The following is a 27,628-nucleotide window of genomic DNA, read 5'->3' as shown; positions in this document are numbered from 1 at the left end:
ATATTATGCATATTGAAAAAAATATCTGTTTCACGTGTATACTTATTTAGTGTTTTGAGTACCTACCCTAGAATTTAGTTATATAAAGGATAATTTGACCATTATTTTATACCTACTTGTTTAATTCATTTATTCAAATAATGACTTCACGAATTTTTAAGTAAATACAATACTGTTCACATACTTTTATTTTTTATATAACATAAGGAGTCTCCAATTGTTTTTATGTCAGAACTACTTTTGATATTTGCTAAGAAGACGACTTATTTGAAATGCATCTAAGTCCTAATTTCTATTCATACCAGTAATTTCAATTTGATTAAACATTGTCTCCGTAAGATAAATTTTTACAAATGATGTAACTGTAGTCGATCAATATTGATAGTTATAATTTCAAAATTACCACATCCCCCGTGTATTTAAACCTTATATAATAAACTAATAATATTAATGTGTATTTTCTAATTTTGATTTTTATCATACAGTAATTTATTAATAGTAATAGTAATTTAATTTCAACACTTAAAAAAATATCTTGAAGTATGATTCGTATTAAAAACAAATATCATGGTAGTATAAAATAGTTATTAATGTGAGAAAAAACTGAAAACACCAAAATAATAAAAATGACAATAATAATAGCTATGATTTTATCATAAATTTAATAGCTACTATTGTATGATTACGATGAGATTTTTATCACCCTGAGTTACACTTAAAACTAAACATAATATTATACTAAGTATCGTTATTAAAACATTTTGGTGACGTATATTTTATAACAGTATAATAAGCTTCTCTGAAATTTTACTTAAAAATACCAGTCATTGTTTGTGTTTCAACACATTTATTAATATTTAAAACATTACTTTTTCACATTTTTTGTTTTTATTTTTGTAATGGAAGAACTTTAAAAATCTTATGATATTTTATATATTGTCATCAGATTTAATGTTTAAAACGTGTGTTCGAAAAACAAATTCATAAATCTAGATAATATTTATAATGATAAAACGATGAGTAATATATTTTGTAACATTTCAAACGATCGGCTTACCCTTCAAGATGAGTTACTTTCATTATGCGTCATACCACCGTGGACCGTTCATAATATTTTAACAGTACAAGCATCTTAAGATTTCGCAGTATAAAAATATGTGAAAAATGGCTGATGACATGTAATAACATCAATCACGTAATAACAATAATATTTTTTCTTTATGTGTTAAGCATCAACTAAAGAGGTTATTAGCTTTAACAAGAGTATCAAATTTTTACATTCTTATAATAATAATATTCATTACATTCAATTTTCATAAGGTGCGTATAATATTATGTAGGTGCAATAATAACAATATATTTATAAATATATATATATATAAATACGTATTTTATTGGTAGTCGATATCCAGATATTTGATAAATTATTCAAATAAATGCCTTTTTAACATTAAAAATAAGTTACAATATTCATTAGATAAAAATGTATATTTAAAATAGGTATTATTGAAAGTATTATAGTGTGGTAAAAATGTAAAATAAATAGCATTTACTAAAATAACATACTTATTATTTAATAAAAACATTAAAATAAATTATCATTGACGGTGTTCATTCGTGGAATAGGTATTAGTATGGAACTTATATTTCATAATGTTTTTACTTAGTTATAAGAAAAATTATTACAAACTTAATTATGTTTTTTTAAATTTAAAGTGGTATATTTTCTTTGGATAAATTATAATTTAAAACACTTTTTATATTAAAGTAAAATAAAATTCATTCCAACCTACCATATAAGGCGGGATGTTAAATTTCCATCCATTTAAGAAAATTTATAACCAGAAAAATACAGTTAATTTATTTAGTCTATATATTTTTTTTATGTGACCTAAAAATATAACTTAATAAACATAAAATATAGTGTTTGGATCAAACTTAATATTTTGTTAGTCTATTTTTTTCTTCACTTAATTATTACTCATTAGGATAGTTGAGTGAGATCATAACTGTTTTTAAAAAATTACCACTAAATTATTACTAGTTAATTGTTAACTAAAAACAAATATTAACCATATATTTGGCGTACCAAGATTGCCTACCTAGAATGCCATGTGATTATAATTGTAGTAAAAAAATATTATATTGTTTTGATGTTATGAGAAATCGTAAACATTCCCTATAGTATTACAAACTACGGGATATGCTTAAATTTCTTAAAAATTCCTTCACTCAGAGTACCTATCCATTTTCAAGGAATTATGCATTTTATTATTTTACAGGGCTATATGTAGACATTTTTATTTAACCACATGTAAACGAGGTTTAGCATATAAAAGTATACAATTATGTCAAAAGTTACTTTTAAGTTATGTTGACTAATTTAGTTAGAAAGTTACTTTTACCACAGCATAACTTAAATTTACTAAATTATTATTCATAATGACGAAATTTTGTATTATTAAAACTCGGAATGTACATTTTTCTATTCTAATTGAAAAAAAAAAACAATTACCTATAACAATTTTGAATAATTTTAAATTACTTAAAATATAAAACAACTATTTTTTTTTAAAATAATATTAGTTTAACACCTTTTTTCCTCTTCTGGATCGAATCTTTTGTGCCAATTGGTTTATTCAGTTTTATAAATATTTTAAGATTCACAAAAAATAACAATTTTAAAATGGGCATAAATTCCTTTTAAATACAAACATTAATAAAATCTTCAGAAGTTCTTTAGGTAATAATACCTATTATATGTAAATGTATGATAGGGGGAATTTACTCTAATTTTAGACATAATATTTTTTTTAATACGAAATTGGCTCTTTATGAACGTCTATTATACGGTTATACGGAAACCACAAATAGACATTATTTTAACATTTTTTTTTTTCCACTGATATTTAATAATTTTTGTACAGTAGGGTAAACTATAAACCTTATAATTTCAACTTATAACTGAGTTTTATTTAGTATTGAAAATTAATATTAAAATACTCCCTTAATTTAACCTCGCTAAAATAAAAAAAAAAATAAATAAAAGGATATCTATATTTGTATGTATTATATTAAACATTAAAAAAATGCGGGAAAGGACAATATTTCTTGAGTAAGTATGTATATTGTATACCTAATTGGTATTTGTGTATTTAATTTTTTTTATCTAACGTGATTCGTTTGACGGGAATTGGCTTTTAACGTCGTTTTGAGGGATAAAGTAGAATACTTACAAAATAGCATTAGGTAGGTAATTTTAAAGTAAATCTCCGTGACCGTCATCGTTTAGTAACAGACACATTATACCATCGTCTGTGCAGCGTATGCTCAAATACAAATTAGTGTGTGTGTGTGTGTGTGTGTGTGTGTGTGTGTGTGTCACATATCTGCGCAAACCTTAACGTTTGTTTCTTCTACACCACAAGTCGTTATTTCACTACCAATGCCGTAATTTTAATCGGTTTTCTGAACTTCCGGTCGTCCGTGCTTATATCCACCACCGCCTCGACTTTGACGGTTTTATTTACGAGGGATTCACTAAAGTATGTATACATACTTTACATTTATATATTAAAGTGAACATGTGTGGTCGTATACATTTGCGTTTCCGGTCTGATCCAGGGATTGGGATGAAAACACAAGGAAGTCGGGATTCATATCGAAGGTTAGGTTAGTTACGCAAATCCGGAAAGGTATACTGATAAACATGCGTGCATATATTATTGACCGAATGATAACGAGACTAGTGTTCTGTATATGTGACACGTGGCTTTGACAACGAATATACCTAATGAATTATAAATCAATATTATTATAACCAGATTTAGATTATTAGACAACCATAGGTGACAACTGACAAGAACATTAGTGGAATATTTTTGAGATTGACGTTAAAATGTTTTTAAGTTAAACTACAAAATTAATTATTGCTTTACGTTATGAATAGAGATAATTAATGTAAAAAAAAAAAAAAATGTTTTTTTAACAACTTTACTGAAGATGTATTAAATTATATTTAAACGCTTTATTTTTTATGAGCCATTATTAACAATCGTAATAACTTAATTATATAGATTACACAATTCAATGTTATCTATGGTGGAATTGTGATAAGTCAATTTTTTTTTTGTATTACTCTATTCGGTCTCTACCTGACATTGGTAAATTGTGTCACATACCCTTCTTCGGTAAATTGGCTCCCGTGGAAAAAAAGACAACAGGTAAGTTGGTTCGCGGAAAATAGAATCAATTCGCGATTATATACTAAACACTTATATATCAGCTGATGCTACATTTCCCTAGAATATTTGATCGGAATTTGCCGCTATAACCGTTATGCATACCACCAATAGTTGTGAATCGTATCATTCGCGATTAAACCGACGCTATTACAGTCCAGTTCCGAATATTTTATTAATGAATTACTTGAAGTTCAATAAGAGACACAAATAAAATTAAGAAGCACAAATAAAAAAAGAAAAGCATGCTTGATAAGGAACAAAATCTAAGAGATCTTAGTTTCCTTGGGCTCAATCTACCTACCTGTTTTTTTTCCGGGGCTCAACTTACCGCTTTTAAAATGTACCAAACTTATCTCGGACCCAATATACCTAGTCTCGGTCTATCTCCATTCGAAAAATCCTGGGTTATGTACCTTATTACGGAATGATGGATGAATTCTATTATAGTATAGGTGTGCTTTTTAACATTTTTAAACTAATTAAAAATAATGACTACACATTTCATCAAAAAAATGATATTATATTCGTAACTCATGAAAATTTCACTAAAATACTAATTATAAAAGCCATGAAAATATGTATTATTTCAACTTTTCACGCATATACTCGTATTTTTAAAACAAAATACCTTCATAAGCGGTTTCTCAAGTCAACAACATCCCAGAAATGCGCTCCATATAAGTTCACGCCACTGTGATTACGCTGCTGGTACATAACAATATATTCTCAGATAACATAATATTTATATATGGATAATGGCACCTATACATTATACCAAACGGGTACCTGCTGTATATTATTATCTATAGCCACGATGTTGCATATATTGGCGCTTGAATAAACACGCAGGCGGTGGTCGTGTCAGCTTTGCCACCTGTTTGTCTATATTCCATAATATATTATTATAACATCTATACTATTATCATATTGTATTATATATATAATATACGCTAGTTTAAACTAATTTAGATCGTTATTTGAAAAACGCCCCCTCATCTCCAAGCACAGCGCCAGCATTGAAAATTAAACCCTTTACTATCGTATAATATAGTAATAATATAAGTAATCATGTGATGTACAGACCCGTAAAATAATCGTGTGTACGAGTATACGATCTACGTCTACGATGCGGTTTTACTGAAACCGTCCACTGCACCGTACGCAGGGATTTCCCTGCGGACTCCAAAGTCCAAACTCCCACCACCACCATTTGCAATCTTGTATCAATTTGTGGCTGTATCCTATCGTAAACCAACTTAACTCTATTCCCTTCTCATAGACATCAGATCAGGTATATGCTTGGATTCTCGACTGACCGATTTTCTGGTAGTGTGCACTAAGTATAACAACTAGGTTGTGATACATACAACATACATTGTCTATACTATATACGCCTAACCATTCATCATTCACTATATTGAAGATTCTGCGTGATAAAAACTTACGATGATTAAAATAATATGCATTGTAATAGTATAACAATATAATAATGTAAAAAAACTAATACTGACATATTATAATCTATTATGGTATTACCACAGATTTTATAAAATTTTATATTATTTTTATATAATCTGTAGTATTACAGTACTGCAGTTGCGATATTCATAAGATTCTTATGAAATAGGCTCGACCGTAATATGCCTATTACGAGTAACATGTTATTTCATTCATAACATTTTATATTTTATTTTATGAAGTGATTTTTAATGAGTAAATACCTATTCTGTTTTGACTAATCAACTTCATTATAGTTAAATTTTGCTATACTTCACCACTAATTAAAAATTTAAATTTAATCAATATTTTTGGTATTATGTATTATTTGGTATAGGAACTTCAATTGAATGAGTGTTCATTTTTAACAATATAACTTTAACAGAAAATCATCCCACAAACAATATTTATATGACAGTAAACATAAAATATTTTTAGCTGGAATGGTACAATATTATCAGACTAGTTTTGGAATAAAATACTATGAGAAACTAAAAATACATTATGAAAAGTATTAAGCTGGAATTTGAAAACATTTCAAACTATTTATTTTTTACTCCACTTATCGTCAAAAGAGAAGATTTAACTGTACCTGACATTGGAAAAGACGGTATGACGGCGACGTCCATCGTCTGACCGTTCACTAACATTGTCGTTACCGTACAGTTCGATTCAAGTATATTATTATGCTAACGAATCCCCGAAGACCCCGAGGGTCGAATGACTTATTTCCGGTGTTACAGGCGACACCATTTTCCGGTCGAGAACAATAACACGCCTTTAGGTATACACTTAAAATGTCTTTAATGCTTTATCCATCTACTATCTCACTTGATACTTTCACATGTGCACATGCATTGTGCATACAATATAGGATGTCCCTGTTGCGTTATTTGCAATCACAAAATAATTATACAATCCGTTATAATAGAAAAAAAAATGGTTAGTTTCTGTCATAGTTATACTGATGTTACTACACACATCCTCGTGAGAGTAAAAATGCCAGATTTTATCACTGATTCATAGATACTATACGTTGAATTTTTTCATGAGAGATGACAAAAAAATGACATCGTTTAAATGATAACCATCACTAGGCATCTTAAGAGGATGTCATAACCGTATTATTTGTTGTCTCAGTCTTACAAATGCGTTTGTAAATAGCAAAATAGCAAATTTACGTTCAGCAGTTCACGTTTTACTCCGTTAGCTTAAAAATTGGAGTGATGCACATATTATAAATTGTAAAATAAAAATGATCATAACTCACTTAAAAACTGAATTATCGTAAAAATAATTTTAAAAAAAACACAGGTAATATTCTTACCATCAAGTTTCATATTAAGTCTATTCACTCTTATTTTAAAATTACGGAGTAAAACGTGAACTGCTGAGCGTAAATTTGCTATATTATGCGTTTGTAAAACTGAGACAACGAATACGGGTGTTTCACCCTCTTAAGAGCACTCCAGTTTAAATCTAGTTCTAGTATCACACATACTATTATATTAACATTTAAAAAAATATATATAACAATTATTCATTGCCAATATATAATATTATATTAATATATATATATATATATACCATTATATACGTATATTTATGGTTCCTTTATTATTTTTATACCGAGGACATTAAAAATATAACATATTTTAATACTCTTTTTAATCTACGATCAAGTTATTTAATGAATCCTGCACTTAAACCAATTAATATTGAATTTATGATTAATAATGTTGCTCAAAAAGCGTACAAGTTCCACTGTTGAAACTTTTGTAAAATAATATGATGTTAATAAATGCATATTACTCCATTAAAACCACTAAATCCCGAGTGAAACTTTACTTTTAAAATTTTCAAATTAATTTTCGAATAAGAATGAATATTTTTTAAATCTTATAAGGATTTTAACACAGCTTGAAATTAAAAAAAAGAAATAATTAAACATAGTAGTTTATCATTTATTGTTTAAACATAATAAGTAATATAGTCGTATGTACTTAAAAAAAAATCGTATAGGTACGTACATAATTTTAATGTTGAAAAATAATGTGTTTAATGTTATTAAAATATAAAATATAATTTAAGTAATAATATAATTATATTAACAAATGATATTTAACATCGACTGGCTTTGATATAATACTCATAATAATACACCATCCTTTTGTGTATTATGGAATTGTATAATTTATAATTAACAAGTTTTGAATAAAATCCGAACAATTATATTATTATTTGTTAATAATTTCAGTGATTGGCGTAAACGGAATTGGACGGTCGGGAAACTGGCAGCACCCTGCGGGCCAACAGCTAGGGTACAGCTCGGCACGGGTCCGTCTCTACTGCCAGGCAAAGTGAAATATACTGGCTCTGACAGGTAAAAAATTAAATATAACGTTTTTACAAAAAATAAATAAATGCTTGAAGAATACATTTCATAGTATCTCAACATTTGACGTACCTATTCATTATAATATTATGAATATGTACTTTCCTTGTCAGTGTCGAAACCAGGAAATGTTTTTAGGTTCTATATCGCCCATTCCTATTCTACAAAATCAAATACATTTTTTTTCTCTAAATCATTATATGATTATAATTAAACTTTTTGTTAGTAGTATTAATAATTAATTATTAGGTACTATACAAATTTGCCCGTTAAATTTTTTTTCAATTATAAAGTTTCAAAAACATCATACACGAATTTCTTTATACGATGAGGTAAAAAAAAAAAATAAATTATATTAAGTAGTTCTCGATTTAGATAATTGTCATAATTGAGAAAATTCTTTATTTTTAAATCACTTTTATCATATAAAGAAGTTCTCATTAAAATGTTGACATCGATATTATATAGTACAATTTATCATCAAACACTTCGATTATTGATCAATATTATAAGACATATATTTTATTATAAATTGAAACCTATAAATTATAGTTATGTCAATACACCTTATTGTTACCGTTAAAACGTTGTAAGCTCAACCAAATATTAAATTATATAATAACCAATAGGTTATAATCAATTTATATCTTCAATTCCGAATACTATACAATATACAGCTGAATAGGTATTTATGTAAAATAATTTCCAATTGAATGATAACCTACTTACTTCTAACAATAATAAAATGTATGCATATAGATATATCTTACAATACTAGCTATTGCTATATTGTTCGATATACCTTCTTTTATACCATGAGGTTTTTATGAGTGTGACACATTTTATTTAAAAAAATGCAGAAAATCTATTGCTTAGGCTTTGCAGTAACTATGAAGTACCTACACGAATATATTACGCGATAGTCAAATAACTTCTCTCAGTTTGCCATGACAGCCTTTCTTTAATTAATAAAGTTCGTCGTTAATTTATTTATTGGCCATTGAAAACTTTTAACTCTGTGACATTCACGCGTGGTCTGATCTAAAAAAAAAGTAATATGGCCTTTGACATGGACGACGTTCAAGCGGCTATAGTCAGGCACGTGCGCATAGTTCAAAAACGATGACAATGTTTCGTTGCACGAACTAAAATTAAATGACGACCATCATCGAAACACAATCTAGTTATCGCCAAAACTTTCGATGCTACCACGATGGCTTTTTGTACCTTTGCTTAAAATACGACGTTTACAATATGATGATATGTCAGTGACCTATACCGTACCGTATGTATAATATATATATATATATATGGTTATAGTTATTATTATAATATTATAATGATATTGACTCATATACCTACATACACCAACTTTATACCGATTGACACTTTTCAGAGATAGCAAACAAAAAATATGAATTATGATTTATTTTTAAAGAAAATAGCTGTTTTTAATTCTATATAGGTGATTATGTTATAGAATTTTTAGATTATCGATTGATTAGACATTAATTGATTAGTATTAATTATTGGATATTAACATTTATAGAAAATTAAATACAAAAAAGCATGACTGTTAAAATTAAAAAAAAAAAAATTATATAAAAGTTCTAACCTATAATGATTTTATGGTTATGTTTAACATTTTGTTAGTAATTCAAATTTTTTTGTAATATCTTATGAAAGGTAGCTACTAAAAATACTTCTTAATCAGTAAGCCTATTTAAGCATCTTAATATACTCGTATAACTAGTTTGAGTAATTTGATTATCCATTAGGGATAATTATAACAACAGCTCATATCACTAGAGACAAAATGTTTGATATAAATTATTGTTTTTTGCATTATCATTGTTATACAATTTAGGATAATATACTGGATGATTTATACAAAGTACCAACTATTTTTCTGAGTGTCATTTGACATGTTTGATATAGAAATTGAAGACATATGGTTCTTAAATCGTTCACCCTAATTTTTTAGGTTTATCTATGTGTAGATTATATAGTTATATAGTTAGTGATCGTAAAGTTCGTAAATATGAAAATATTGCATACAGTAACTTTATAGTATGACTCAGCGTCCTAGAGTAAAAACTAAGGGTTTATATAACGTATGAATACACCCAAAATATAGTTCAAATTTTAAATCCAAGACTACAATAAAAATATCAATATAATAATAAATGAAGTTTTTCCGATCAGAAATAAACACTTAATAATGAAAGTGAAAGCTTACGGAAAGTTTTGGCAATAAGCCGAAAGGCATAAGGCCAAGAGTTTGTAGATGATCTATAAAAGCCAATGAAAAATACACCATAATATTTACAAAGAAAAAAACTTTATTTTCTCCAAAAATTGAAATTATATAAGACATAAATTATTATAAATACATATAATGGTCTAATATTATACTATAGTTATTGGTTTCTATATATTATTGGTTATAACAAAATACAATATATTATAATATAACATAGCCTCTCAGTGTATAGGTTTACAAAAAATATTCAAATTTTACCTATTCGTTGGTCATATAATAATATAAACTTCCACGATTAATAAAACTCTTATAATATAATGTCTGATTGGTGCCCCATACATCGTACATTATTAATATTGTACCAATATATTGTAGAGCACAGGTATGACCTTAGATTTTTCAACTCATTATTTTTACAAAAATTTAAAGATTTTATAGGCTATTATATAACCAATATAGTTTAATTATACTACATTGGAACTCACGAAAACACAATTATAATTAAATATATTTTATATACCTAATATCTTCAGAATTTTTTTTTATTTGTATGTCATTCATTAATTTAATAAAACATAGTAATATTAATCATCCACATCACTAATAAGATATGTAGTTTAAGTTAAGATTAAAAATAAAATAATTTATTAATTATAGTTTCAATTTTAAAGACAATAATAAAAATATTAATTTATAATTGTAATGTATCTATGTGTTTTAAGTTTGGAATTGAATAAATTAATAAGCCATTGAATGCCAAAAATGATTTTGAGCGAAGTCAGCCTATATTCAAGGCTAAATAATATATTTTATCTACATTGTCTTTTATTTTTACAAAAGTAGTAATTTTGACTTTATTACATACCTATTTATTTACCATTAGTAAGGGCCGTAGCTGGAACAAATTTTCGGTGGGGGAAGGGGGGTTAAATCAAATAATATTTCGATTTTAAGTGTAATTAAAAAAAACACTTATTTAAAAAAAATATCACATTTTACTATGTTAATGCATTATAATTATTTTAAAGTAAATTTATATTATATACAATATTCAATATTATAAATTAAATGTATTAGTTGTAAAATATTTCAGTGGAAGGGGGGTGGTTTTAACCCCTACCACCCCACCACCCATATATGTCCGTGCTATGAGTAATGTGGTAGGAAAATATAGTAAATATTAATGTAATATATTATGTTATACATTACATTTTTATGAAAAGATTGCAATTGAAAATGCAAGTTTTGTATGTAGAAAAGATCATAAATTAAACATTATATTTAAAAAAAAAACATTTATTTTATAAAATATACATCTGTAAGAGTAATTTTTTAATAAGCATATGTGTTTAATGTCTAATTTTGACAAAATTCAAAGTTGAAATGTTTTTTTTTACTGTTTTAGATTCTTAGCCGAGCGATGAATGTATTCATTTTACAATGATTATTTATCACAATACTTCATAAAATTTTCAAAATATTTCAAAAATTTTTAAGTTATTTATAGACATTTGAATTTTCAGTTGTTTAAGTTTTTTATTCTATAAATGCTGATAAAATATTATTTATCGGGGTCAAAAAACTTAAAAATTTAATATAAGATTTCTCATAAGTTGATAAAGTTGGAAAATATTTAAAAAGGTAAGCGCGTTTTTTTTTATAACCATTTAAAGTTAAAATTTTGACAATTTATTTAATTGAAAATATACAAATTCTTTATTTGTTAAAAATGTACATAACATTTAAATTTTATAGCTAAGGATTGAAAATTTAAAACTAGGTACGGTTTTATTTAATTATCACGTAAATATTTAATTCTATAACGAAAAATCTAAAAACTATCATACACAGTTTTTTTTTTTTTGTAGTTATTTTAAGTTCAAATTTGGATAAAATTATACATTAAATAACTAAGAATAACAATTTTAGTTACATTGCTGTAATTTAAAAATATTATTCATGGGTACTTGAAATTTCTAGAATAAACTTTATATTCTAATTATGATAAGTAATGTTGTTACCTAATGGCTGAATGAGTCGGGTACATAATAAACTTGATTTAATTAATTTAGAATTTATTTTATAGATACCTATATTTTTCTTTATATATATAACAATTAATGAATATAGTATAAAATATGCTATATTGACAAATCGTCTCACTCAGAATCGTTTTTCGTATACAATGATATTATATCATTGAATTCAAATTTAATACCACCCATTATATACTAACCCACTTGTAAACTACTGTACAGCAGAGTGATATCCACTTAACCGTTTTTTATTAATATTTTTATAATTTTTAGTAACCATTATATTATTAACTATTTATTGGAAACTTTTTGTTATATTTTTTCAAGACTTTTGACTCAGTGAAATATTTTTTATTGACATTTATTTCTTGCTAGTGATCTTAGCACGATAAAATATTTATTCAATTTTTGAAAATTTCTGATTTACCAATCATAATATTTTAAAATAACTATTTTCTTATAAATCGTAGTAAAATAATTTTAACATTAAAAAACGTATTATACTACCTTTAAAATATCCAGCCGATGTATGATTTTATTTGAATATTATCTTTATTTTAAACCTAATTAGTAATTGATATTTTTAATACATTAAATGTTGGAAATCATCTTTATTATTGTTAATAGAAGGTTTCAGATTTTATTTTACTCTGGGCTTAGTTAAATTGTTTAAAGTATATTTTTCATTATTGTGTTAAAGATTTTAGTTAGATACCAATCATACCAGTTAATTTAATGATAATGGAATATTAAAAACTTGTTTGATTTTAAAATATGATCAATTTTTGGTATTAATACTTATACATTAATTTTAAGTAACTTCGTAAACTTTTACTCAAATTATGACTCAGCCAATCTTATTAACACTCCTTTCCATTCTATTTCTGGTCTGCGCCATAATCAATTAGTCTGCATTAGGTACCTATGTAGTCGCTGGACATGCACTTTGTTAAAGTTTAGGGTTATTGACTTAGTTCAAGTTTGTGGTGACTTTCAAAGGCCTTTATGTGCATGATTGAGATTACTATGTTACGTGCAAAATAAATCTATGAATACTTCAACTATATTGATGACTGTGCGGGACACTGTGCACATACCATATAACATTATTTAGTGATGTAGCACGAGCAACCACGTTCTGGTGGTGGATTGTTGTATAAACAAACTTATGAATTAATTATTGAACAAACTAACTAGATACTACCTATTTGTTTAAAATAAATAAATAAGATATATTATTTTATTAAATGACTATAATTGTAATACAACTAGATGTTTATTATATCGCTCTATCAGATGGTGAATAGCACCACAAATCTTGGATCCTACATAAATCGACATGATCTGTGATATTGACTATTGAGACTAGAAAAAAACTCACCAATTAAGTCCTGAACCTGAAAGTTGAGATTATATAGAGATTGAATCTAAATCTATTGTATATTATTTCTACGCTATTGGTCAGTGGCTTTAATTATGCTTCCCGTGATTGTACATAGAGGTATGGAATTGTCCATGCAGAATTGTATGGAGACCTAAAGAATTGATTATACATCTAAAAAATGCCAATTCAAACACTAATATCTGTTCACATCTATAATATAAAAATGAATCGCAAAATGTGTTGATAAGCGCATAACTTAACAACGTTTGGACCAATTTGGCCAATTTTTTTTTTTTTTAATGTTCGTTTAAATCCAAGGATGGGTTTTACAGCTAGAAAAATTCAATTAATTGCCGGAAAGACCCTAAAAACAGCCCTTTTCTTTTTAAAACAGCCCTTAATTTAATATGGATGATATAATATTGATCGTCTCCATGGCAATGTAATCACTGATCAAGAACATCATCTATGGTGGTCGATTATTTGTCAATTACTACGTTTATATGACGGCGTTAAAACGGTTTAATACTAAACTGTTTTGAAATTAAAACGCATTAATGTCATGTAAACACTTTAAAACGGTTTAAAATCTGTAAACCGTTTTAAAAGTTAAAACGCTCGCGCTATGTAGTTTAAGAATTTAAAACCGTTTTATATACTTAAAACGGTTTATCAAATGTACATATAAACGCGGGATATGTTTTGCATTAATTGTGTTATCACTTGTGTTATCAGATTTTGTTTATAATAATATAATATTTTATACGGTACGGGAAACGGAAGTTACTAACGTAAATCTTAACAGTTAATTTAGTTAACTAAAGTAAAAAAAAATTAAAGCTTCGAACTTGAGTACGTTGATTTATTTGGTCAACTATTGTAAGCGAAAGAGCATCTTGAACAATAGTTGATGGAATGGTAGTCGCACATATTAACAACATTTTATGCTTTAACAACTTCCTTTTAGTAATTATCATTTTAAACACTTTTTTTCTTCGCATTTCAGCTGTAAATCTTCTGCGTTTTAATTCAGCAAGAATTGAAACAATTAATTTTAATTTTGTCATGATTTATAACTATTGTAAATTTGTATTTTGTAACACAAAATGAATAAATCATATTATTATCTAATAAGAAAATTTGAATCAAATCAATTATCAAGTATTCTCTTGGAACAGACAAATAAAGTCATGGAGTAAAAATATTAAATTTAAAACGGTTTATAAAATATTTATATAAACTGATTTAATACATGTTCGTATATAAACACCTAAAAACGGTTTAAGCTTAAACCGTTTTAAATAATATTAAAACGGTTTAATACTAAACCGTTTTAACGCCGTCATATAAACGTAGTAAATATGTCGTAAGTGTTGTTTTTCTTAGATTTTCTGTTACCTACTCTACCGAGTTTGCTTTTGTCAACTGATACACGAATTAAATTCGTATATCGTGTTTTGTGCAGGGTGTTAAGTTACCTATGAGATCACTAATTATTGTATCTGACACAATAATTTATATTTGATATGCCTCCTATACGACGAAGCAATTTAGGTAGAAAAACTCAAAATGCTACAAACCAAGGTAATTACCGATTTAACCAAAGTGCACATGAACGTGACGACCGAAATGAACGTGGAAGAATTCGGATATCACAAACACGTGAAGCGCGAGCGCGACATTCAACTAATAATCGCGCAAGTTTGAATCGAGCTGAATATAAATACCCAGATGTATATTCCACCGATGCGATTGATCGAATTTATTCAGTACATCCAAGCAATGATGAATGTTTTTATTTACGACTGCTATTAGTCAATGTACGTGGCCTAACATCATTCCAGCATTTACGAACTGTTGATGGTGAATTGTGTGGATCCTATAGAGAAGCCTGTCAACGTTTGCAATTGCTAGAAAATGACGATCATTGGGATCAAACTCTCAATGATGCTGTAATATCATCACATGCTCACCAAATACGAACATTGTTTTCTATAATCATATTTACATGTTTCCCATCAAATCCAATTTATTTGTGGATCAAGTACAAAGATTAAATGTGTGATGATATTTTGTATCAAATACGGAATAGAATGGGAAATCCAAATATACAAATCAGTGAAGAAATTTACAACGAAGTATTGATTTCAATTGAGGACATGTGCTTGATGATGTCAAACAAACTATTAATTCAATTTGGCCAAATCGTCCAATGCATGATGCTTTTAAACAAGAGGTGCACTGAGAAAAACTGTATGATCTCAACACTTTGAAAGCATTAATTCAAACAAATCTTCCACTGTTGAATGAACAACAAAAGTATGTAATTGATACTCTTATGAAAGTAACAAATGATGAAACTGGAGGGATATCGTACTTCTTAGATGCACCTGGTGGTACAGAAAAAACTTTTTTGATTTCATTAATATTAGCAACAATTCGCTCACAAAAATAAATTACATTTGCACTCGCTTCGTCGGGAATCGCTGCAACTTTGAAGGCGGTCGAATTAAATATGCAAAGCAATGAAACTCCAACCTGCAACATTTCAAAGAACTCTGCAATGGCAAAGGTTTTGCAGCAATGTCAATTGATTGTTTGGGATGAATGCACGATGGCACATAAAAAATCGTTGGAGGCTTTAGACAGAACCTTAAAAGCTCTAAGGAGCAATAATAACCGATTTGGTGGTGCAATGATTTTATTAGCAGGAAAAGGTCAAACATTGACAGTGATTCTACGATAAACGTCAGCTGATGAACTCAATACATGTCTAAAGTCCTCCAATTTGTGGAAACATGTCAAAGTACTTCATTTAAGCAAGAATATGCGTGTCGAGTTACAAAATGACCAATCTGGAAACATATTCTCTAAACAACTCATTGACATTGGTAATGGCAACTTTCCTCGAAGTTTTTGTCAGTTAACTCGAACAAAAGATGAACTTATTCAGAAGGTGTTTCCAGATGTTGCTCAAAATTACAGAAACCATGATTGGTTAAGCGAACGAGCTATATTGGCTGCAAAAAAACATAGATGTAAATGAATTAAATTTCAAAATTCAAGAACAAATTAGAGGTGAATCGAGGATATATAAATCAGTTGATTCGGCAACTAACCAAGATGATGTAGTCAACTATCCACCAGAATTTTTAAACTCGCTGGATTTACCAGGATTGCCACCTTACAATCTTCAATTAAAGGTTGGATCGGTAGTTATAATGTTGCGAAATATCAACCCACCGCGTCTTTGCAACGGCACACGGTTAGCGATAAAAAAATTACTAAACAACGTGATAGAAGCAACTATATTGAAAGGAAAGTATAAAGGAGAAAGATGTTTTCATACCGTGCATCCCAATGATTCCGACTGATGTGCCATGTGAGTTTAAACAACTACAGTTTCCAGTGCGGCTTGCTTTTGCTATGACCATAAACAAGTCTCAGAGGCAATCATTAAGTGTTTGTGGTATTAATCTGGAAAACCCACGTTTCTCACGTGGTCAATTATATGTTGCCTGTCCCCGTGTTGAGAAACCATCAGATTTGTTTGTCCATGCACCAGGTAATCAAACAAAAAACATCATATATCACAAAGCACTACAATGAAAATAAAACTGATTTTTGTTAATAATTATGATTGACATGATTTACAATAAAGTGATTACTTACTTTTAAATGCTTATATATGTTTTATTTAATTATTTTTTATTCACACCGCCCTATAACCAGGGTGACGGTTCTGTTCAGGAGAATTTTTCGCCCCGACAGGACGATACGGTGACTGGGAGGTGATACAAATTAAATTAAATAACAATTAAAATTGAATAAAGTTTGAGTCATATGGAGATGGTACATTTAACGGGCAACAAAGTGCACGGGGTCAGCTAGTATTATTATATAATTTATGCTATAGCGAAATATACATCCATTTTGTTTTCTATACACTAGAATAATCATGTACCTATTGGAAAACAGTACTGCGTATACACACCCCAATGACAGTACAGCTTATCGATTTTAAGACTAGACTAATATATGCTGGCGAATAATTTATTAAAAGGTTACGCATGATTATTACATATGTATATGAGGGCACTATAATATTATGTATATTGTATACATATTTGATATAGTTTTAACTTTAAAGTATATGTTATGTTTTACTATATTTACCAAAAATTCTAAATGAAATAATGTTAAGAACGAGTAAAAATATTCTATCCAAATAATATTTTATATATTCAAGTTTACTATATAGTCATGATAATTGTATGCAAATACGGTTATAATATATTGTGTAATACTCTATAATTTAACTCAATAAAATAGATATGTTAATATTGTTTGGAACACTACGCGTTGTTTTACAATTAAAGAATAAGCTTAATTCAATTTGTTATCTCTATAATTGTTAATAAAATAATCAATCAACCTATCTAAAAGAACTTACATTATAAACTTTAAATGTTTTTCAAAACCTTGTAGACGAATAATTCATAAGCGTATATTTAATTATTCAGAATTTTAGCTTTTTTTAATTTAGTAAGTCCTAAAATAAAATTATACAAAATAATAAATCTATATTTAATTATTTACTAGCTTTTAGGGTTAACCCTAATGTATATTTAATTTTTTACTGGCTAATTACTGATTAGTTGATGAATATTTAAATTTAAAAAAACGCACATGATAATTATTTATCATTCAAATAGTTCTAATACATACTTGAATACAATTTCATCCAATGTTATTATGTTTAGTGATATTTAAATTGTTAAAATAAAAGTGCAGTCTTTGAGAATATTAATACGATAATTATTGAAATCAATTTGTTCAAATTACTTTGCCTCTATACTCTCTTAGGCACTTAATAATGCTTCCAAACTACCTTTTGATTACCGATAGGTACATTTCAAAATATATCACTCAAATGAACCAATAATTTGTCCAACATGATTAAAAAATAACATTATATGGTTAAAGGGTTATGATATAAAACATAAAGATCGTATTGCTATACTCTACAATAAAAAAATATATATAGGTACTAATAAAAAGAGACCCTCTCTACCGTAGAACAATAACATTATAATTATTCTCGAGTATGACCATCGACGCAGTTAATACGCGTATTAGATGTGCAAATCTGTATAATTTCTCTTGTAATAGTTTAAGTTAAAATCTTAGTAAAGTTTTAATATAATACTGCAGTATTAAAATACCTTATATAATACAATAATATACTATAAAATGCACGTTAGCTCTAACACTCTTCAATAATAACGCGACCCTGAGTCAAGATTCAAGCAATTTGAAGATATAATTATTATGTATATTAATGTTAGAAGAAATATCAATAAAAAAAATAATCACAGTGTTTTTTAATTGTGTTATAATTATATAGTTTAGATGTGTAAATGTAACAATTGCGTTCTACACGTATGCATGATTAAATTATAAAAATAAATAAAGATTGGAATATTTTAAAATAAGGCTACATTATAATAACATTACATTGTTTGTTCACTGTATGTAATAATATTATATTTTGATGCGATAAACGTGTTTCGGTGAACCAAAAAAATTAACACGTAAAGTTCGCACTCCTCGGATACCCAAGCTTAATTGTATTATAATACTTATAATAGGTAGAGGCCGCCAGGTCGGTTTATATACCACCGATAGAAAGTAGTTTTAGTTGGGGATTTGTTTTCTAATTAAATATCCCCTGCCCGATTCCTCCCGCTTGAACAAGACACAATAATACAATATCATCATAATAATACGTTCTGTACATATTAATATATTATATACTTCATGTTTCTCAGTGCACTTTGTCAGCAGCACCACCGTACCCAATTATAATGTGCATTAACCATATTAAACAGTTTTCCAACATCGCGTATTTGACCGCGGGGAAATGCATATTAGGACTAGATCATACCTCCAGTAAGAGTATTTTGCATCCGTTAATACCTGCATCACGAGGTCTCTCACAATGTTGTGTTCTATACATTACATACATATATTTATGACGTATACACTACAATATATAACTTACCAATGTGCCGAAGGGGTTGCAAATATTATCTCACTATTATAATATTATAGTCGATTTGTATAATTTTTCAAAAATAATTCTGTGCATATAAATTAATGAAAATATTGGTATAGGAAATATTTTTTGAATCAATTCACTCCATATTGTGTACCGTATGGACACATGAAGTATTTCAATTTGGTCATTGATGTACATAGTTATTTTTAATGCAAAGGGTAATTAAAAAAAAAAAAACATTATGTACATTGTATCTGTAAATAAAAATAATATAAAAATATTTTTTTAAATTTTAATAATATTGTATATCTATACGCGTAAAATAACATTGTGCTTGTGGTGATAGTACACTAGGATGAAGTGAAATTTCTTTACAGAGGATATGAAAAAAAAGTTCACTATGGTAAAATATTAAGTTAGTAATGGAATAAAATAAAATAACATTTTCAATTAAAATTAATATATTATCATTATTATAAAAATATAAGACAAATTCATTATTATGTATTATAATTAAAGCCTTAATTTCCAAACAGACGACAAAATTTTACTTTTTTCCAGTAAGTTCACCTATATAGTTCGTTAGTTTCAGCGTATTAACAATACTAGGAAGAACACGGTGATCGACCTGCAAAATCCGATCGTATGATTGGACTTTTATTAGTATCGAGCATGTATGTCTGTGACGCTTTTTGGCCGCAATGGCTGAACTTATAAACAAGACTTAAGAAGTTTCACTTAAAAAATACCAAGGGAATGAAGGGTGGACATTCATCATGTGTTTACCACTGGATTTTGACGTATATTTTCACAAGTGTATATTATGTTATCTATTGATATTAAAACAATAATTGAGGAATAGTTACCATATATAATATTTTCACATTTGCGTTTAGGTCTTTAAGACTTTCAACTATTCAGAATCAGTTAAAATATGGTATTTCAAAAAGGATAATGAGTCTGAGTGCTTTTAATGACAGATGGTCTGATGCATGATAATAATATTAGGAACAAAAAAACCTACCTTTCGGAATCACCATAATTGTTTAAGGGTTTAACGTGATACTTCCACCGGAACTATAATAATATTATTATAAGTATAGGTTATTTAAGTTGTTTTGCACCACTATTCGTTCGGAATGGCGCATAATTAATATTATTATATACATTTCGATGTTTATTTTTTTCTGTTACAACAAAAGCATGTACGAGTATATATGTGGGTCGGAACATTATCTATAATACCTATACCAAATAACAAAAATACAGAAATAAATGTGGACTCATTATAAATGATAAGTAAGGCCATCATAAATTACAGATATGTGATGTGAATATAAACATACATGATACATGTCGTAAAAATATCTTTAATTTTGGATACAATAATGGATTTATACTGTAAATCATAATAAAAAAAAAACAATACGATCGTCGTGGGATGCTCGTAATACGCCATCCTGAAGTTAATTTTTAATCATATATATGCCATCGGTTTAAGTATATCGGGGATGCTGCATTTTTTAGTGGGTACAAAATATGTGTTACAGGAAAAACTCTCTTACACCATAAAATAGTTGGATTTCGTAAATTTTTACTCATTTAAAATAAGAGAACATTTAGATGATTTTTTAAATTATAATTATAGATCATTTAATATTTATTTTAATAATGCGAAATATTAGTTATTTTTCAAATGTATTTTTTTAGTACTATTTAAAGTAGAACGAAAATTCAGTCATTGAAAAAATTATCAACATTTGACACATCAATGAGAAATAAAAGTTTTTTCTTATAGTGTTATTTTCGTTATAACCATTTTAACTTCATACCCCTCCCTTTAATAAGTATCAACGACTAGATTTGTGGAAGAGTATTATAATATTTAGGTAACAATTAAAATACAAATTGTAATTTTCGAATCTTATGAAATTATGGGAAGTTAGCAAAACTGGCACTGACAACCATAAAACATATTATACAGGAAAGGTAATTTGCTGGTATTAGTAGATACTGCCGATTTCGATATTAAATATCGACCATTTACCTAAAAACATCTGGCAATTGACTTTTTTTTTTTAATTCGTTTTTCAATAATATTGCATGCGATGAGTTAGGTTAAATAGTCATAATTTTAAGATAAGAATAACTATACATCAATGAACTCTGCTACAAGGAATGACTGTATAATACTTATTGATATTTAATCACAACAGTATTTTTTGGAACACCAATAAAATAACAGTTGCTCGATTGAATGATTTCCAATCATTCTAGTTAGAATTAAATATGATGATTTTAGTCATAAGTCTAAACTCAAATTATATTTATTTGTATATGTAATGTATTATATTTTATTTTCCTGCAATCTATATACAGTACTAAAAGAAACACGCAAATAATTCATTTTTATAAAATGCATAAATTTTGTTTTGTTTCAGCGATATTTCCTCAGCTCATAAAGAGGAATGGTTCGTGTAGGTAAGTGTATAATATGAAATTTCAGAATTTTATCTACTCAATCATACGTTATATAAATCGGTGCTTATAGTTAGACTCGTTTTGATGCGCATATAATAAATTGTAGAATAAAAAAGTTCATAGCTCACTTAAAAACTGAATTACCGTAAAAATACTTCTAACAAAATACAGATAATTTTCTGAACATCAAGTTTCATAATACAGTTATGTTAATACAGTAGTTTTATTCACTCTAATTTTTAAGGTAACGGAATCAAACGTGAATTGTTGAGCGTAAATTTGGTATGTAACGCATTTATAAGATTGAGACAACAAATATGGATGTCCTCTTAATGTATTAATATACGTAATATGTGTAACATTTAAATTTTTTTAATACAATTACAGAGTTTAAAAAAAAATATATATAATAACAACGATAACAACAACAAAAACAACCCAATGCGATAATAATTACAGCATTGAATAAATTACCTTTTAAATTACTTACGTATAAACGATCGTCGTCAGTGTTATACAATTTAAAAATTAAATACCCATCAGTAGTATTATTATAGGTTGTTATTAGACATGTATCATGCGTTCGAATGTACCACTATATTATATATCTATAAGTTTCGAACCATTCCATTTTTTACACAAATAATTGTTTTCTATTTAGGTACTCAATAAACAAATTGTTAAATGTAAAATTATGTACGAGCTTATAAATTTCACGGACGATTCACACGGTGCTATTGCTATTATAACAATTATTTATTTTTATTTATATGTCGTAAATTGTATTTTACCATTAAAATTGACTATAAATTTAAAACGATATTTCATTGATACGATTTTATTTTACTGTGCAATACCACTGGCATAGATTTATTTTTCTTTATGTGCTTCTAGCTGTAGCAGCGTCATGGTGCATGATATAGTTTCAAATTCATGAATATGCTGTTCAACCAAATCTCTGGTGTATCGCAAAATCAATAATTTGTTTATTCTTAGACAATAAATATCGTCTTCGTCAATAAATACGCATATTTTATAATTCCATTTTAAATTAAGTGCTGATATTATCATGCAGTGCGCGTTTTATTAATTACCGTGTTTGAGCAAATGTATTCATAATAGCGTTGTCGATATAGTTTTATGCGTAAGTTCTTAGACTGCTGGTAAATAATTATTAAACATTTTAAATACGTTTTCTGTGTTTATATGACTTAACTCCGAATATCCCTGGAAGTTAATGGTATTTATATTCCTACATCATAATAAATTGAAGCCCGTGGATAAATTCTTTCGATGATATAATAGGTGGGCACTTTATTTACTCGTATAGATTCGATACTAGAAAAAAATACACTGTCGTGTTACATAGTCTTAACAATAATAATTCTATTAGGTACCCTGGGTTATATCCTGCTAAGTTTCAGAATTACTTGACTTGTCTATAAGTATATCGTCGATAATAATTTACTATATTAGCGGCATTTAATAATTGAATATACACAAAAGGGATGATAATATTATAATATTCTAAGAAATAATTTGCACAGCGTTTCTCGAGACTCAGGCATATGTATTGTAGACAAATATTATATTGTATTATCTATATTAAATTAACCCACCATATAATTATACTATTAAGCACAAAGCTCTAAATACAAATAAGCTCAAGCTAATATTATTATATAATTTCAGAAAACAAACGGTGGTTAAAAAAATATAATACAAATACGTCTCGGTTATGAATGTATTAACAAATTGCACGGACCTTATCTTTCACAGATGAGCCGTTTCGGGGGTTGTTTAAATTTTAAATCTCCGGGAAAATCGATTCTTAGCTTCAGATAATTTTTTTTCACTGCGCTTCTCTTTATTATAATTAATAACTTATGCAATAGAACTGAGTGGTCTTATACTAATAGCGTTTCATAATATAACTTAGGTTCTAAGATAGATCGTTTATACCAATCACACCTATTATGGTCTATATATATTTAATAAACTATTTAATACGAGTATGTGTATGAACCAATATATAATAATTATTTATATTAGAAAGGATTATGAAAATAAAGTCAACAATAATAATACTAATAGTAACGATAATCCACCAAACGTATAAAATTAGGATTTTAACTCGTTATTAGTTTGATAAATAGTATAAGCTGTTGAAAATAGCAACGAAGTTTTTTAAAAATATCTTCACTCGATGGCGAGGAGGTTGGCATAAGCTCATTTTCAAAAGTTGTTTAGATTATTTTGTGCAATACGTCATGGATACGTGGATAATTTAAAAATATTATTTTACACCTAGCGCTGAAGGCAAAACAAATTAACCGATAATAGTTTCTAAATAAACCGACAATTAAGTCGATACGATAAATTCAGTTTATTGTGGCATGAGGACATATTATAAGCACCAATGAAGCTACTATGTTTTATTCGAACTCCGAAGATATTTTTGATTTAAATTCTATATATATGACAACTATAGACTTAAACGAATTCCATCTATGATGGTAATTATAATAAAACATCGCGGTTGTTAATCTATACAATGCGTATGTATATAATGTGTCATAGAATAATACAAATTGATATTATGTATGATTAAAAATATTGTTTATCTAATTCTGTTTTAACCATGTTTTAACAGGGATGGCCTAATCCGTAGCCCAGCAGGGTGTTACCGGTAGTACCTCGCCAGGCCGGCAATTGCAGCATTCGGATTGTTGCACTATCCTATAAACTTTTTTTTTCTATAATATTTATGTTCAAAAAATTATATACTTCATCAGTTTTTGTATACTTTTATTTCCATTTCTTTTCTAAGAAAAAAAAAAAAACAAAAATAATCATTATATTAAAATTTAAATAATATATATATTATATTATCATAATCTTTTAGGAAAAATACATAAATTGAATGGAAACAATTTAAAAATCTCCTTAATAAATCTATAACTCAAGAAATTAATAACTTTCATATTCACAACTATTAATAACACTACTATTATTAAAACCCAAACGTTTAACAACCTTTGATTTATTATTCCTTCCTTTAGCCAAGTACCTTTTTTACTATAATAATAATAATAATATAATCTAAATTAAGAGATAAAACATAAATATTTGAAATAGAAGTTCACTTTTATAAATTCTTAAAAATCCAAGACAAAAACATTTTTTTTCTTTATATTTTCGACTCATCGTCAGGGAATTTTGACGCGATCCACTCGATGCACATCCGATCGGAATCTTATATATTTAAAGCTCGGGGAGTAAACGTGCTTTTAAATCAAAAACATAAACGTCCAAATAAATTCTTTGGAATTTATTACCATTGATCACGACTAAAATACTTCCCACATCATTAACTACCACTTACCATAAAACTCTAACCTGGTACAACCACGGCTATTAACCATTTTATATCATATCCTTAAATGGCGTGCGTACACGATTTTACCCCTTTCCATAATATTATACATTATATAAAGTCTATATTATTATCAACACATACAGTATGGCATATCCGAGTGTTTGTGTACGTACGTTCAAACCTAATGCATATCTTTTCCTCTCCTACTCAGCGAGAGATTACATTTTCTATGTCGTTGGAAGCGTAAAAAATTTTAAATTATATATATTTCCCTCCAAAAAATCCACGTATTATCCAAACCATGTAATTTCACGCTTAAAAATTAATTTCAACCCATGGGACTACATCTCATCTTACCCCGTAAAGTCTTATAATTATGCATATCATAATATATATATAAATATTTTATAGTAAATAATAATTATACCCGGCTCGTAAATTTTTTTCACGCAAATGTGTATCCATTCTTTATTTTTATATACACATCAGGTTTTATTAATTCTTTCTCTTTGCGCTCGTAACTCAATTAATCAGCTCGACAGAACAAATTTAAATACGATATTTCGTTACAACAAATATGGACTGACAAATATGTTACTTATATCCCACTTACCACTTATCTATCAAAAATCACACCGACCTATAGGTACTCGTTTCGAACCTAAACTTTTTTCATTAATACTTAATTTTATCATTCAAGAATATTAAATACTTATCACGCTTTGAATCGAGTATAAATGTGATTGTGTTTGTAGTACCATTTTCAATGTTTTTATCAACGTCGGTCTATATCCGTCCATTCAATCCATTTAAAATGAAAACAAATAAACATAATCGTAAATAGATTTGTATTATTATATTGCTCTTCACACACGTATACTAATATTTAAAATTTTTAAATACGAGTACATCGTGTTTTTTCCTAAATACCGGGTATTCTAATAAATCGTAAGACTCCAGTGATCCAAATTGCGATTGATTTCTATATTTCTACCTCAGTTATACATATGAATTATATTATAGTTCACAAGTTCATAACAGTAATATCAAAAAACAATAGTTAATTATCACAATCAACTCCTATATAATATTTTTATTTTTTTTTTTTTTTATGTAGTGTTTTTGTATAATATCGTACTCGAACAGTAGTACGAAATTGTAACAATGGTGTTTGTATCATTATTCTATTTAGATAAATTATGTTCGTTAACCTTATGTTACCAGCTTATAATTTTATTCAATGATAGACAATTATTGTAATGATCGAGTGTATCGATACACTTATATTTTATGTATTAGATTAATCTAAAAAAAATTATTTGTTTTATTGTTTAGTAAATATGTTAGTATATTAGTGTTACGAACATCAATAGCCAAAAAATGTGTCGTTTAGGAAGCTTATTCTTTGAAAATTCTTTATTAAAAATAAATAAATAATAATTATTATAATAATAAAACTTAACTATAATTCGTATGATATTAATGCGTGAGATTATGGTAAATTAGTTGAAGTAGTAATAAGTCAGTTATAATAAAAATATGTATTTATAAATGCATTATATTTATTCATTAATTTTAGCCTTTATATTATATACGCAGCCCAATACTTCTAATTACGTCTTATAAATTATTATATTTACAGTAAGTATGTGTAAATATTATCTGTGCTCTGTATATTTCTTGAACGCTATTTAATACCTAATGATATAATAAACTGTGGTTTATTAGTGATTTTGTGTTAAGCATAAAACCACATTGCGCAAAAGAACGTACTTAAATTATATTATAATTAAATTTTGTAAAAGAATACAATTGCACAGCTTTGTCTTTGGTTTAGCTTGTAGATTAAAACGTCAATTAATGTAATGATGACTACGATATTATGACA

General features: G+C 27.3%; 2 protein-coding genes across 5 annotated transcripts in view; both read left to right on the top strand.

Annotated features, from left to right (window-relative positions):
- loaf (low-density lipoprotein receptor domain containing lost and found) overlaps positions 1 to 26,955 on the top strand; it is a 108,724-nt gene extending 81,769 nt beyond the window's left edge. For all 4 annotated transcript variants that reach the window (XM_089216576.1, XM_089216575.1, XM_089216574.1 and 1 more), the window contains 3 exons: positions 7,999 to 8,124; positions 22,322 to 22,361; positions 25,015 to 26,955. In XM_089216576.1, the coding sequence (XP_089072702.1) occupies positions 7,999 to 8,105 (107 nt within the window). In that variant the 3' untranslated portion in view covers positions 8,106 to 8,124; positions 22,322 to 22,361; positions 25,015 to 26,955. The remainder of the gene's footprint in view (positions 1 to 7,998; positions 8,125 to 22,321; positions 22,362 to 25,014) is intronic.
- LOC149062380 (uncharacterized) lies at positions 16,383 to 17,147 on the top strand. Its single transcript, XM_089215308.1, has 4 exons — positions 16,383 to 16,550; positions 16,599 to 16,857; positions 16,922 to 17,084; positions 17,138 to 17,147. Exons 1-4 carry the CDS (start codon positions 16,383 to 16,385, stop codon positions 17,145 to 17,147), a joined length of 600 nt encoding a protein of 199 aa, XP_089071434.1.
- Positions 26,956 to 27,628: the final 673 nt, after the last annotated feature.

This window comes from Diuraphis noxia, unplaced genomic scaffold (assembly GCF_037042655.1).
Source record: "Diuraphis noxia isolate RWA-SAM2 unplaced genomic scaffold, SU_Dnox_SAM2 contig0001, whole genome shotgun sequence".
NCBI classification, from domain to species: Eukaryota; Metazoa; Arthropoda; class Insecta; order Hemiptera; family Aphididae; genus Diuraphis; species Diuraphis noxia.
The sequence above is the reverse complement of the archived record's forward strand: the minus strand, read 5'-3'. Positions and strand labels throughout refer to the sequence as shown.